Source organism: Alexandromys fortis, unplaced genomic scaffold (assembly GCF_014885135.2).
Source record: "Alexandromys fortis isolate MF-2015 unplaced genomic scaffold, M_Fortis_MF-2015_v1.1 scaffold_39, whole genome shotgun sequence".
NCBI classification, from domain to species: domain Eukaryota; kingdom Metazoa; phylum Chordata; class Mammalia; order Rodentia; family Cricetidae; genus Alexandromys; species Alexandromys fortis.
The window spans coordinates 10,675,421-10,690,754 of record NW_026067918.1 but is presented as its reverse complement, the minus strand read 5'-3'; the positions used below and the strand labels follow the sequence as shown (position 1 = coordinate 10,690,754).

General features: G+C 54.1%; 1 protein-coding gene and 1 pseudogene across 1 annotated transcript; one reads left to right on the top strand and one right to left on the bottom strand.

Annotated features, from left to right (window-relative positions):
- Positions 1–4,425: 4,425 nt before the first annotated feature.
- On the bottom strand, positions 4,426–4,539 carry LOC126500562 (uncharacterized; annotated as a pseudogene).
- Positions 4,540–9,927: 5,388 nt separating this feature from the next.
- Socs3 (suppressor of cytokine signaling 3) lies at positions 9,928–13,020 on the top strand. Its single transcript, XM_050140455.1, has 2 exons — positions 9,928–10,259; positions 10,786–13,020. The coding sequence occupies exon 2, from the start codon at positions 10,874–10,876 to the stop codon at positions 11,549–11,551; it is 678 nt and encodes a 225-aa protein (XP_049996412.1). The 5' UTR covers positions 9,928–10,259; positions 10,786–10,873; the 3' UTR covers positions 11,552–13,020.
- Positions 13,021–15,334: the final 2,314 nt, after the last annotated feature.

Sequence of the window (15,334 nt, the reverse complement as noted above, 5' to 3'; positions counted from 1 at the left end):
GTGCCTTTTCACTGCCTCATCTCCAGGCTGTCTCAAAAACTGTTTTTTAATCCTGTGTGAGCGAACCGACCCACACCCACTGTGGTCCAGCCTGGCTATCCCTTCCTATGTTTCTGTCAACAAAATCCCAGGTATTGCTAGAGGATAGAAAACACAGGACAGAAACAGCCACTAGTTTGTGCCTTTCAAAAGTGGTCCCAAATGGCTGCTTTCTCTCTGCATTCCCAGCTGACTAGTTCCAGGGGGCCTCCCATGGGTAGAATGAAGTTGAAACTTCATTCTCATGGTGTTGGGCAGCTGCTTAGTGAGTGGGAGGGTGTGTGAGCAGATGTGAGCCCCGGGGACCCTGGACAACAGAGCTCTGGGGACCCTGAGCTGGTGAGGAGCCAATCCTATATGCCCTTGAGTCTTCCCTTTACCTACTTGTACAGAAAGTCAGGCAGAACAGAGGAGCCAGACTCCAGAGAAAGCCCAGGAGTTTGGTCAGCAGTCTGGGCCCCAGTGTGGCCCAAGCGGGGACACTTCTCTCGATTCAGCTTCCCATCAGTCTATCACTTCCTCAGGGAAGCCCCTTTGGATGGTTTCCCATCATGGTAACAATGTATTGCATCTAGAGCCTTCTGCATGCTAGGCAAGTTCACACACACACAGTAGGCAAATGCACTAACACACACGCTAGGCAAGTAGTCTAACACACACGCACACACACACACACACATAGAGCCTTTTTTACTTCTCATTTTAAGACAAGGTCTCAAACTGGTCTTAAAATCTGTAGGCCAAGCAAGCCTTAAACTTCCAATCCTGCTGCCTCAGCCTCCCCAGAAGTGGTGATGACAGACCTAGGTCACCAGATCAGGCTTATGATGTCTTCATGGCACTTAGCAAAGTTAATCAATTCAGATATCAACTGTGGGGGAATCTTATCCTGCCAGGAAGATCCTAAACTCAGATGGGTAAATTTCAGGGGCCAGCTCAGTCCCTGATCCACCCACCCACTTAAGGAATAAAGGAATGAGTTTGTAAAACAAGTGTGAAATGAGAAGCAAGAAGTAACTGCAGACTAGGCATTGGAGTGCAGGCCTTTAATCCCAGTGCTAGGGGAGCAGAGGTAGAAGGATCTCTGTGAGTTCGAGGTCAGCCTGGTCTACAGAGCGAGTTCCAGGACAGGCTCCAAAGCTACAAAGAAACCCTGTCTAAAAAAAACTAGAAAATAATTAATTATTTAATTAATTAAAATAAAAGAAAGGAAGAAAAGAAAGAAAAAAAGAAACTCCAAATAATATTACAGTGGGTGGGAAGGTGGCTCAGTGGGTAGAATCCTTGCCTACTATTCACAGAATCCTGAGTTCACTTCCCAGCACTGCATAACTGAGGTGGACCAGATGCTGGTGCCTGTGACTCCAGCACTAGGGAGGGAGAAGGGAAGGCCAGAAGTCTGAGGTCAGCCTTGGTTACAGTTAGTTTGGGATTGAAATAATGGTAGCGGTGGTGGTGAGAGCGGCTGCAAACCTGACAACCTGGAGTTTGGTTCCCATGCTCCACCTACTAGAAGGAGAAAGCAGACCCTAATGGGTTGTCCTCTGACACGTGTTCACGTGTACGCCAGCACGTAGTCAGACAGATAACACAAGTTAATGAATTAGCCTGACACACCTTAAATTCCAGCACTCAAGAGGCAGAGACGCGCGGATCTCTGAGTTTCAGGCTAACCTGGCAAAAATTTTAAAAACGCAAAAATACTCCAAGGCTAGAAAAAGGGCTCAGGGGTTAAGAGTTCACAATGCTCTTCCAGGGGGCGTGAGTTCACTTCCCAGCATCCAAGTCAGCTGCCTCTCAGCACAGCCTCCTATAGCTTCAGTTCCAGGGAATCCAAGGTCCTCTGCTCGCTTCCTGGAGTTACTTGCCCTCTCAGGCAAATTCCCACAGACGCTTATGCAAAAATATATGTATTAAAATAGATATAAATATAATTAAAATATATTCAAAATCCTCTAAACAAGACACTTAGGGGGGGGAGGTGGGAAGGCTACCTCAAGGTCAACTCTGGGACTCCTTTAAGTGGAGAGCCCCACCCTCTTACCTGACCCACCCACCCACTACAAAGCCTGAGACCTTGGGAGGCTTAGCTTTTTACTTTGAACTTGCCTAGGGTTAAGTGCACACCAAGTGCACCCCAGTACCTTCTCAGAAGACAGGTGGCTCTGAAGGATACCTGAGAGTCACCTACAGAAGGCGGGGTAGATGTTGCAGGTTGTCCCTAGAGCACAGGGTCCCAGCCTTGTAGTACATGGTCCCCCAGACCTGGCCTCTCTCCAGACCTGGAGGTCTGCTTTACCTCATCTCACACACACACACACACACACACACACACACACACACACCACACACGCACACGCACGCGTGTGCACCCCGCCCCAGGCTGGGCTCTCCTCCCTGGGTACAGCCACTTCTGTTCTCGGCGTGTGGCCAGGCCTCATTTGCATCGCAACCCAGATGGCTCACCGCAGCCTGGCTTCCCAGAACTGCCCAGCTGCCCTGCTGTCTGTTCCCCAGCCCAGCGCCAGCCTGGTCTTTGTGGGTGCTTCTGAGCAAATGACACTTCCCACCCCATCCCTGGACAGAGCAGGGTGTGTTGGTTTGGAGGGTGGGATGGTGGAGTAAATGCCTGGAAGCTGACTTCCCTCATCCTCTGCCCCAACTCACAACTTATGAACTCCTTTGTGATGGGCAGGAAGACACTCCCCTTCTCAGCACCCCATTCCTTTCTGTCTGCACCCTCCTCCAGCACCCACCCCACACGTATCCATTACCCACCCCCAAGCTCTCTGTGGGCGGAGGAATGGCCGCCAGGGCAGGGGTCCTGGCACTCTGGCCAACCCAGTCCCTGGAGGGCACCAGGAATCTGAGAAGTGAGGATCCAGCGAGTGTGTGGTGGGTGGGTGAAGTGTTTTCTTTTTCTTCCCCTCCTCCAAGTTTTCTGGGAAACGCCAGAGGCAGGCTGGGCCTGGAATGGCAAGCTTGAAAGAACTCTTTAGCTGCCGCCCCTTAGACATCCGACCCGCAAACCTTTTCTTTAGCTTAAGGCCCCTCCTGCCTGCAACAAAGGCCTGCCAACTGGAATGCTGCTTCCCAGCCACGGGCCATTGTCCTAGACTCCCTCCACCCCTTCAGATTGTTAGCAACCGGAAAGGAAGAAACTGGGTCAACTTGATACGTGACCCCTGAGTCCTTCTCCTTGCAGGAGAGAGGTTATCTGTGACCGGCTTCCCCCTGCTCCTCAAGCAGTCCTGGTGGGCAGAGAGTGAACCTGGGCAGCCACTGAGAGGTGCGCCCCCATGGCAGGCCTGGGCTCTGGGAGCCTCACTCTCTTCAGGATGACCCAGAGAAAGGGGAGTAGCAGAGAAGCAGGCTCCTGCCCCATACTAGACTAAGTTGCAGGGCATCTTGGCTCCTGGTTTGTCATTCCAGGTGTAGGCCATAAGCTAGCACAGAGTTATAAAGTAATGGGCAAGTTATAAAGTAAATAACCTCCAGATGTAAACAAACCAAGTCCAAGGGATGAGCAAGGCTTCCCAACCCCGTGCTGCACATCTGGTCACCAAGGATGGCTATCTTAGCATCTGTGCCCAGGGTAAGCATGGCACCTGGGGCCACCAAGGCACACCAGCACTTCCTGCCTGCCTACGCGCCAGCATGCCTCCCCATCTGGACTCAGAGGATGATCTCAGCAGATGCCGGTTGCCACAGGCTGGCAGCTGAAACCTCAGGGCTCTTCCTCTCCAGGGCAAAGGCTTATCTTTATTATCTTTATGACCCTGCACCTTTGCCTGGAAATGGGATTCTGAATGCATCCAAGTTCTGCAACAGGAAAGATTAGAAGAAGGTGGCAGCCTCCTGATCCCTCGGGTGGGTGCGGGGAGCTAGGTGGAGCCGAGGGGTCAGACTAGATAACTGGTTCCTTTCCCCCTTCAGCTACACAGCAAGATAAGAGAGGATGCAGGCAGGGCTTAAGCTTTGTCCTAGGTCTGCCGTCCCTCAGTTCAAGTCCTTGCCTCGGAGTGGGTCCCTGGAAATGCGCCCTGCATTAACCAAGTGTCTCCTCCCACTTTTCCAGGCTGTTTATCTTCAGATTAGAAGTCTAATAATCGCCAGTAAACCAGCCACGGGGCTTCCCAGAACCCACACCATCCAACCCAGAAACCAACAGTTCGAAAGAATGCTGGTTGTGGCATCTAAGGCTCATAGAAAACAGAAATCCATACAAGCCGGCCCTTAGACTCATTGAGGACTTTGCATGCGCCAGGCTCAGTGGTTAAGAGTCATTACTGCTCACAAAGACCTCTAAGCTCCAGATCCAAGGGGCCAGATGCCTCTGACCCACATGTAGGCACACATATATCTACGTAAGTCTTTCCTTTCTTAAAAAATATGGAAGGCTTCACAACCTTTTGAGTCTCACCCTTGCACAGAGCCGTGCTAATCTTATCCGTATCGTTCTAATTTTTCTTTAGTGTATGTCCTGCCGAAGCGAGTACATATACGCATAATTTAAAACAATAATAACAATTTCATGCTGGATATTGGTGTCACAGGCCTTTAATCACAGCACTCCGGAGGGAGGAAGATCTCTGAGCTCAAGGCCAGCCTATTCCACAGAGTGAATTCCAGGACAGCCAGGATTACACAGAGAAACCCTTTCAAAAAACAAACAAACAAACAAAAAAACAACAACAAAATTCAAAATACACACAAAAGAGCCGAGCGACGGTGGCGCCCGCCTTTAATCCCAGCACTCAGGAGGCAGAGGCAGGTGCCTCTGTGAGTTTGAGACCAGCCTGGTCTACAGAGCTAGTTCCAGGACAGGCTCCAAAGCCACAGAGAAACCCTGTCTCGAAAAACCAAAAAAAAAAAAAAAACACACACACACACAAAAGAGGAAAACAAACGCCATTTTCCCGTCAGATTCTCTCTGAACAAGCGGTCGGAGCAGTTCGATGAGTGGAGTAGTTTCAATGCTTAATTGTAAAGAGAAAGTACAAGTCAGCCAACCTGGGAAAGGTAGCTCCGACCCCAGGGAAGCAGGTAGCCTGAGTCAGCTATCAGGCTGCAGGAGGCCCCATGGAGCACACAGTGGAGGCCTCTGAAGGACCACAGTGTCTGGGCAGAGCTGATGAGTGCTGGCATTCCACTGAGGAGGTTTCTTGTACTTATTTGGTTCTTTGTTTGTTTGTTTACTTCCAGTCCTGGTGATTTGCTACTCTTAAAGACTTACTTTTGACTGGCCTCAGACTTCGACGCAGAATCTCCCAGCGAGGACAGCCTATGCCTGTCTGTCTCTTAGCAACCTGTTCCTTGTGTTTTTCTTCGGCTTCCTTCATTCTCCTGGCCAAACGTTTTGCACGTCCAGCAGCCTCCTGCTCGTTCTCCTTGGCGCATTGTTTCTTCGGAGCGTTATGCTGGTGTTTTAGCAGCAGGACATGTGGAGTAACAAGACGCTGACTCTTGGATGATTTGGTCCTGTTTAAGGACTCTCTAGCAATATATTGTCAGACATCATCCTCTTTAAAGAGAGAATAGAGTCCACAATGCATCCTGAATGCACCCACACCTAGGCTTCCTCTCTAGTTCTCCTTGGTCTAGACCAAGAACTCCCCCACTCAACAGCAGGCCCCTCTATCCTGGGTCAAGACACCTACTTCAGAGGAAAACCTTGCTTGCTGTTCCCACCGCTGATTCGAACCACACAACTCTTCCCCTCTTTTCCTACCGCACCAGCAGCTACCACATCTGTGGCCATGCCCTTCTCATGGGAGGTACAGAGCTTTCGTTCCTCATCCACCCCAGTGATACCACGTTCTGACAGTTGGTGGCCGGGAAGGATATGTTTAGCTTCATCTTGACACAGGGTCGTAAATTTTTATTTGTTCCTGTTTTTCATTTTGCATATCTTTATTTTATGTGTGCGAGTATTTTGTCTGAGTGCATTTATAAATATCTCATGCATACCTGGTAGTCACACAGGCCAAAAGAGTCTATCGGATATCACCTCTCCATTGGAGTTTGAGTTAGCTAGTTGTGATGAGATTGCTGGGAATTGAACCTGGATCCTCCACAAAAATAATCAGTGTTCTGCCGGGCGGTGGTGGCACATGCCTTTAATCCCAGCACTCGGGAGGCAGAGGCAGGCGGATCTCTGTGAGTTCGAGACCAGCCTGGTCTACAAGAGCTAGTTCCAGGACAGGCTCCAAAACCACAGAGAAACCCTGTCTCGAAAACAACAACAATAAAAAAAAAAAAAAGAATAATCAGTGTTCTTAACCACTGAGCTATCCTTCCAGCCCCTTGTTGTTGCTGTTTTGTTTGAGATGGGGTCTCACGTAGCTTAGGCTGGCCTCAAACTCTGCATGTAGTTTAGGGTGACCTTGAATTTCTGGTCCTCCTGCCTCTGTCTTTTGGTGCAGGGATTACAGAGCCACCAGTCGGAGTTCCATCCACTGCTCGTTAGACCCTGCAGGCTGCCCTTGTAGAGATCATCCAGGCCTGAGACCCTATTTAATCAGTACCCTAAGCTTCTAAAGCCCGAGCAGGTAGCATTCCGAAGGTAGGGTAGGTGATAGGATTAGCTCCTAAATTATGATCCGAGGCCCTGTCTAGGATTTTCACTAGGCTGCTAAACTCGGAGCCCCTTCTAAGCTCAGAGTCGATTATCCTCAGAGCCTATAAATGTAAGGCATTTCCTTTGTTCGGGGTTCTTGCTGCTGGATCTTATTTCAGCTTCTCCCAGTGCAAGCGGCCAATGTTATTAAAAGGCCTGGCTGCCTAAAATCCATCTTAAGGCATCTCTACTGCATCTGGAAAGAGCCCTCAATATTTAAAACAATTGAACCAGGCTGTGGTAGCGCACACCATTTATTCCAGCCCTCCGAGAGGCAAGGGCAGGAGCTTCTGAGTTCCAAGCTAGTCTTGTCTACAGAGAGTCCCAGGACAGCTAGGACCACACAAAGACATCTTGCTTGGGGAGTGGGAGGCGGGAGTTGGGGGATGGAACCAAGGGCTTCCGGTATGCTGGGTGAGCCTTAAATAGTGGCCTCAACCATTTGTCCCAGGGACTGAAACTTAACAGTGAGCACTTTATATCAGCTGAGCCACATCTGAAGCCTCAAAGGTTGTGTCCTAAGCACCTTACACCTCACAGGAACTCAGGGGGGAAAAGGAAAGGAATGCAGAGCCAGCGATGACACACGGCTACCGTGTCACATAGCTACCGTGCAATGGAGCCAAGGAACGGCTTAGGTTCCTAAGCCCATACATGGTGCTCAGCTCACCCACCCGTCCACTGCTCTGGCCTTCTCTAGCCACAGGATCCATGCTGGGAGAGCAGAGACATGCCTGCTGGTCCCATCTTCCCACTTCCCCTCTTCAAAAGGCCTGCATTCTTGCGTTCTACTCCGAGTACAGTTCCCTGCTGGTCTCTTGGGCAGCATCTCCCGCCAGGATTCCTTCAGAAGAATGGGTCCCTACAAACAGGACAGGACTCCAAAGCTCCAGCACCATCTCCCACCCTTCCCCTCTCTCGGATTCATTTATCTATTTGATTTAGTCAGGGTCTATATTGCTCTAGCTGGCCTAGAACTCTATGTCCGGCAGGCTGCCCTTGAACTCATAGAGATCTGCCTGCTTCTGCTTCCAGAGTCTGGGATTAAAGGCATGCACTCTCACAAGATTTGTTTGATTTTAGTTATGTATGTGTGGGGGGAGGTGGCATGTGTGCATCAGTGCAGCTGGTTCCTGTGAAGGTCAAGCCGTGATGATCCATCCTGCAGGGGTGCTGGGAACTAGCCCGCTTTTCTGGAAGTGTAGCATGTGCTCTTAGGCCATTTCTCCGCTCTTTATTTCCTTCTTACCCCACCCCAGGAACCACCACAGTGTCTCATTGGGTCAGGCACAAAATGAGGGTTTGTGGAACGGCTGAATGAACCTGGCTTGTGTTGGGCGTTGTCATTTACAAAGCATTTTCCCTTCCATTAACTCCACGGCTATTTCCTGAGAGTCCTCCCTGTCCTCTACTGCCCTCAGCACAGAAGGCGGCTGCTGGGTAACACTCCCTGGACGAGGTGAAGCAGGGTTTGTTCACGGAGAAAGGGAGAATCCATTTCAGGAGCGGCAAGTGTCTTGAAGACAAGGACCGGCTCTCACAAGATATTTCCATGTGTGAACAAGGTCTGGTCTGTCATCACAGGTCTGTGAGATATTTTAAACAAGGCCCCCTAAAGCCTCTTGAGGACCGGGATTTCTGGGGTGGGTGCATCACTATACCCATTCCTATTTAACAGAAGACGAGTCTGAGCCCGGAGAGGTTGTGCTTCTGCCTGAGTATAATCAGTCCCCCATCATCAGGAAGCATACCGGACACAGCGGGCCAAGATAATGAGGCGCCTACCAGTTCCGCAAGAAGGGAAGCTGGTAGTCCTCTCCTCAAGCCCAAGATCCTGTGTGTGTAGCGTGTAGCTAGCACGCTCCCCGCTGAGTGTGAGTGTAAGACTAGTCTTACACGAAGTCTGTGGCATCTAAGAGGGCGGGGCAGAACCACCGAGAGCAGCCTCTCTGGGCTCACTTAGCTGGTTCTCAGGCGGCTCCAGCACCCTGCTGCCTGTTGCAAAACTTGCCGCGAGGCCTTTATAGGTATTCACGTGACCGGGAGCAAGTCAACCTTTCACCTCAATCACCTGCTCTTATTAATACTCCTCTTTCCCCAACCCCTGGAAAGTTCAGATACCCTAACTCTTAGGAGCAAGGGAAGGTCCATCCTAACACCATAGTGGCCACTTGGCAGTGGGCTGAATCCGTAACAACTGGTCTGTGGACTTTCTGCCTATTCGACATTTATTTCAGGTTTCAACCTGGCCTGGAAGGTGACCCGCCTCTCTCTCAGGTTGCCCACTTCTCTTCTTGAATGAGGAGTCCCACAAACTCTCCTTTCTCTAGGGCCTGGGAAACAGCAAAACTCTGCTCACCTACAAGACTCCAGTGCGCCCTCTAGCGGACTCGGGCGCGACCTGGGGGGTCATGGTTTCCTCCCTCGCGGCGCCGAGATCACCTGGACCGATCCAGCTCACCAGGCAGGTTGGGAGACCCAGATGATTGATAGGGTGGTAGGTAGTTAACGGCTTCCTCCACCTACTGGGTATCAGCACCCACGTCTGTCACCAAGGAATCAGGCAGTGGGCCGGTGAGCCGAGGCCCCGTAGCTGCCTCGAAGCCGGTACCTCCTCCACTGCTGGATCTCCCAGCTTCATCTTTTGGACCTGTCCACAGGTCACTGTCGCGCATCCCTCCCCCAACTCCCCCCCCTTCACTTCCTAGGTCTCCAGTGAGTTGGCTGAGGAATAGCCCAATATCCCTTTTGGCTGACACGGGCTGCTTGGAACTGCAAATGAGGACCTAGGGGTAGCCTGGGTGGGAGCGAGGGGAGCGTCCCCACCCAGGGTCCAAGAAAAAGGAAAGGGGTGCCGGGGAGCCTCTCCGGGCCGACCTCCTAGAATTGCCCGCGCGCTCCCATCGCGGAGCCCCCGCCTCTGCCAGAAACCAGCCTTCTTAGAAGGGAGGGGGTGGGGGGAAAGTGTGAATGAGAAGTTGGGGGCGGAGCGCGCGGGGGAGGGGCCGCTGCCAGGAACGCTCGGCCAAGCTGGCGCCGCGCCCGCCGGTCGGGCAGCCTCGCGCCGCGCTTTGTCTCCCTCTCCGTGAGTCTCGGCGGGTCCTGGAGGCCCCAGCTCCAGGCCCGCCCTCGGCCGCCCGCGGCCCCTCCCTCGCCCTCCGCGCACAGCCTTTCAGTGCAGAGTAGTGACTAAACATTACAAGAAGACCGGCCGCGCAGTTCCAGGAATCGGGGGGCGGGGCATGTTGGCCGCGTAAATACCCGCGCGCGCGGCCTCGCCGGCGGCTCTAACTCAGACTCTTCGGCTCTCCGGCTCTCTCGCTCTCATCACCGCTGCCTCTCCAGGCTCCCGGACGCCCCCTGCCCGGCCCAGCTCTCTGTCGTGGCCCCTCGTCCGGGTCCTTTGCCTGATCCATCCCTGGGCGCGCCTGATCGGCCCCGGGTGCAGCGAAGCCAGAGGGGACGCACGCACTGGGAGCCCCTTTGTGGACTTCACGACCGCCAACATCTGGGCGCAGCGCGGGCCACTGCTGGCCGCCGCCTCGCCTTGGGGACCGTAGGAGGCTCAGCCCCAAGGCCCGAGACTTCGCTACGGGACTAGGTAGGAAGGAGGGGCGCGGTGTGGCAAAGGGTGGGGGCCTCGATCCAGCTCGGGAGCTTTTCCCGGTTTCTCCTCCCCTTCCCGGGTCATTCCCGGTAGGGAGGGGACGAGGTAGGGGGCAGAGCGGATGGGAGCCGAAGATCCCGGGTTCCCGTAATACTCGGACTGGGGCCCATGGGCTTCTCCAGTTCCCTCTCCCACATATCTCGGGTTTGTCACCCCCCTTTTCGTCCTCGCCACTGAGGACACCGGACTGAGCGACGCCCTGAGCGTCCCTGGGGCTCTTGTCTCGCTCCCCAACCTGGCGGTGCCCCTGGAGACCCAACTTCCACTCGCGAGTTTCTCTCGGGTGTTCTCCCGGGGCGTCTGGGGAAGGGACTGTCTGGGGTTGGCCGACAGGGACTGAGGCCGGAGAGCCCCGCGAGGTGGCTGGGTCCCAGACACGGCCTTCTGCGGGGCAACCAGGTGCCCCGGGCGCACTGGAGGGTTCCGGGCACTCACGTTCTGGGCGCTTTTCTCTCCGCAGCCCCCCGGGATGCGGTAGCGGCCGCTGTGCGGAGGCCGCGAAGCAGCTGCAGCCACCGCCGCGCAGATCCACGCTGGCTCCGTGCGCCATGGTCACCCACAGCAAGTTTCCCGCCGCCGGGATGAGCCGCCCCCTGGACACCAGCCTGCGCCTCAAGACCTTCAGCTCCAAGAGCGAGTACCAGCTGGTGGTGAATGCCGTGCGCAAGCTGCAGGAGAGCGGATTCTACTGGAGCGCCGTGACCGGCGGCGAGGCGAACCTGCTGCTCAGCGCCGAGCCCGCGGGCACCTTTCTTATCCGCGACAGCTCGGACCAGCGCCACTTCTTCACGCTGAGCGTCAAGACCCAGTCAGGGACCAAGAACCTACGCATCCAGTGTGAGGGGGGCAGCTTTTCGCTGCAGAGTGACCCTCGGAGCACGCAGCCAGTGCCCCGTTTCGACTGTGTACTCAAGCTGGTGCACCACTACATGCCGCCCCCGGCCACCTCCTCCTTCTCTTTGCCACCCACGGAACCTTCCTCCGAGGTGCCGGAGCAACCACCCGCCCAGGCGCTCCCCGGGAGTACCCCCAAGAGAGCTTACTACATCTATTCTGGGGGCGAGAAGATTCCGCTGGTACTGAGCCGACCTCTCTCCTCCAACGTGGCCACCCTCCAGCATCTCTGCAGGAAGACCGTCAATGGCCACCTGGACTCCTATGAGAAAGTGACCCAGCTGCCTGGACCCATTCGGGAGTTCCTGGACCAGTATGATGCTCCGCTTTAAAGAGCAAAGGGGTTAGAGGGGGGCCTACGTCGGCCACCTCTCCTCCGCCGCACATGGCACAAGCACAAAAATCCAGCCCCAATGGTCGGTAGCTCTCAGTGAGCCAGGGGCAGGTAGGCTTCCCCTCCGGCCCTCCGCTCTGCAGAGCGGGGCAGGCAGGACCCGGAATGTGTCTGAGGGGAGGGGGAGTTGCCACCTGCTTTCCTTCCCTGGCTCCAGCTTCTCTCTCAAGAGGAGCCAGCTGGCCTGGTGGGACAGTAGCATTGACAAGTGGACTCTCCTCTTCTTCCCTTCCTCCACATCCCCTCTGCTTCCCAAGGGAGCGGAGGGAGGGTGGGAGGACACCTCGAGTGTTGGACTAATGAGAACTGCAGGGGAATCTTCAAACTTTCCCACGGAACTTGTTTGTGCTTTGATTTGGTTTAATCCTGAGTGGGCGCCAGGCCTGGGGGAAAGACGGAAGAGAAGAAAGAGGGTGTGAGAGGGCGGCAGGCTGGCCAAAGAAATGACCACGCACTGCCCAGCCTAGGTGGGGAGTTGGTGGTTCCTGGCTCTGGGGAGAGAGGCAAGGGGTGACCTGCTGAGAGCCATTCTGGTGCCAGGCTTCTCTCTCTTGGGGCAGCTAATGAAACCTCCCAGAGCCCTCCCCGTTGTAAGAGTCAATGGCACGTGAAGGATGGGTCAGTTGGCCACCTTTTCCCACGCCAGAGGGGGACAGCTGAACAGATGAGCCACCTTGGGGCCCAGGTTTCCTTAGACATGATGGGGGACTCTTTGCTTCTCCTATGTCCTGCTAGGAGACTTGCCTTAAATGCCCTCTGTCCCATGGATAGGGATTGGCACGTGAGGAGCCAAACACAGCCAACCACAGCCAACAGGCAGAGGAGCTGAGGGATTTACCCCTGTGGCTGCAGGCCAGGGGGAGTGGGTGCAGGGAGGAGACCCTGGCACGCAGGAGACTCCTGGGTGATCACTGGGAAGAAATTGGCCAGTCCTAAGCACCTCTTGGTCAGCGGGATCAGCAGGTCCCAGGGCCTCCCTCCTCACCTGGGGTAAGGGGGAGGCAGGAGGTGATGGAGAAACCTTCACCTGCCACCCAGCAGTGGTCACTCACAGGAATGCAGCAGCCATGGAATTACCTGGAACTGGTCTTGTTTTGGGGAGAAACAACCAAGTTTTCTGAGTCAGGTATGGGGCTGGGTGGGGCAGCTGTGTGTTGGGGTGGCTTTTTGCTCTCTGTGTTGTTTTGAATAATGTTTACAATTTGCCTCAATCACTTTTATAAAGATCCACCTCCAGCCCGCCCCTCTCCCCATTCAGGCCTTTGAGGCTGTTTGAAGATGCTTGAAAAACTCAACCAAATCCCAGTTCAACTCAGACTTTGCACATATATTTATATTTATACTCAGAAAAGAAACATTTCAGTAATTTATAATAAAGAGCACTATTTTTTAATGAAAAAAAAAACGACTCCAGCCTTCTTTCCCTGGTTTCCTCTTGCCCTCACAATGGGATGAAGGGAGGGGACTGGCTGTGCCTCTTGGGTCCCTACCCACAGCTCTGAGGTAGAGTCACATCCCCAGCAGCCCTCCTCTGTCACTGGCAAAGCCTTGGCAGCCACCTAGGCTGCTACCGATGGTTAATTCCTGCCAGTCTGATTCAGCTCTGACCAGAATATGCAAAGCAAGTTTGCGAAGGAAGTGCGGGCTTCAAAGGGCTTGCAGGGAGCAGGCTGCACTGTGGTCAGAAGCTGTTAGAGGCTCCAAGCTATTAGCGCTTGCTGGCTGGGCTGCTTGGCAGGGAGGTGTTCCGAGAAAGCCTAGATGTGGGGTCCTGATGGTGACTCGTGACCTCAGCACAGCGTCACAGATGATGTCACAGCATGTGGGGGGAAGGGTGATCCCCACACAAGGCTGGAAGGCAGGTGGAGCCCTGGGGCAGGTGTTAATGGCTCCTTTCTGGCCATGCTCCTCCAGACAGACACATCTTTTTATTCTTGAAGGTCCTCCCTGGGCCATGGACCACCAGCCAGGCTCCTGGAAAATACCAGTCCATTCACTGTTAGTCTACCTCTGGGCACTAAAGAGGCTGCCTGACAGCACCCCCATGAGACAGCTGTGCTTCGACATGAGCAGGACTCGGCACAACTTGAATTCGTCATTTCTGGTGCCTAGAGAGGTGGAGCGTAAATATTTATCCATTGGTCTTGGGGCAGACGCGGGTTCAGGGAAGTTAAGCAACCTGCCTAGGACACAGCACCCAGGAATGTAGAAACAACAAAGGATTGGGGCTGAGGGGCGTCTGGTCTCCCACATTGTCTCCTAAAAAGCCGAGTGTTTGGTATCTCTCTCTCTCTGTCTCTAATACACACACACACACACACACACACACACACACACACGGTTAGCATAAGTTTCTGCTAGGAAAACAAACACCATTTGTGTGATAGTTTTCCTTCTGCTACCCAGACCCAAGGAGCTCTGAGAGGAGTGTGATCCCGGCTTGAGGGCTCCTCAGTCTCCCTGTCTGATAAGCGCCCTGAAGTCGAGCTGCCAGAGCTTCCTTTGGTCCCACAGCACCTGATAAACAGCTGCTCCAAGAGTCAAGTGTTTAAAAGGCCACTGGAAGAATAAACAAGGCCCTTTCTGTCCGTTTCCTGGGCCTCGGGGGGGAAATGATCTAAAGAGATACAGGAGCGGACCAGGCTTGAGACCAGTGCGGACAGCATGCCAGACCCACACTAGACAGACTGTCAACTTTGGAACCAGGACTGCACACTAAGGTAGAACCACCACATCTCTCCCAGAGTCCCCAGTGTCTCAGGACAAGGGTCCTGAAGCCTGCCCAATGGCATCCACTTGCCACTTGCTGCCAAGGGCCACTTTTGTGGATATTACAGCCTCCATGGAACCAGGGAACCTGGCCGTGCAATTGGCCCCAGTCCTTGACCCTGAAGGTAGCCGGCTGTTTGGCCACGTGTTGGTGCCGGTGTGTGTTCGTAGGACACGGGTCCTATCTCTTGCCTTCCTCCTGGAGGCTCAGTTTGGTTCGGGGAGACTCAGAACAAAGAAGGGGTTTGTTTTCCCTGCCTGCAACTCATTGCCCCCCTAGACTTCTGGATCTCCAGCTCAGATCCCAGCCTGGGAAATGCAGTTCAGAGCAGCAGAACGACAAATTAGAGGGTCCCTGGCCAGTGCCTCTTTCCTCTCTCTTCCTCCAGTCCCTGTCACATAGCCCTTCTGTGGCTCGGCCCTTTCCGGGTAGAACTCTCCTTTTCCAAAAGTCCTGGTGGGGGACTTGGGTCCTGGTTGCCAGAAGAGGGGTGCTCCTGGCTCCCAAATGCTCCATAAAGGGCTTGTAGACAGTGGGGCAATTCCATGCGGTTTGAGCCCCAGAAAGGGGGGAGGCAGCTCCCTACCCTGTACTCTTTTACCCTGCTCGTAGCTCTACAAGAATCCACCCGAGAGGCCCTATTCTCCCTCCTGGTGTTGCTTTGGGCATGCCTCCTGAAGACTTGAGCCAGGAATGGGAAATCCAAGGCCTGCTCGTGGGGAAGGAGGGAGGCCACAGACAGGGAGCTGGCGACGGAAAATAAGCCTTCACGAAGTGTCCTAGTGTACGGAATGAGTAAAGATGTCAGTCAGGAAGGGGGTACCGCAGAGGCGCTGAGAAGCAAGGCAGCCCGAGCAGAGACACCCCAGGACCCCTGGCTGGGTGATGGTGAGCAACACGCAAGGGGGCTTGAGGTATGCCCTCGAGGCCCAGGGTGGTTAGAGCCCCCTC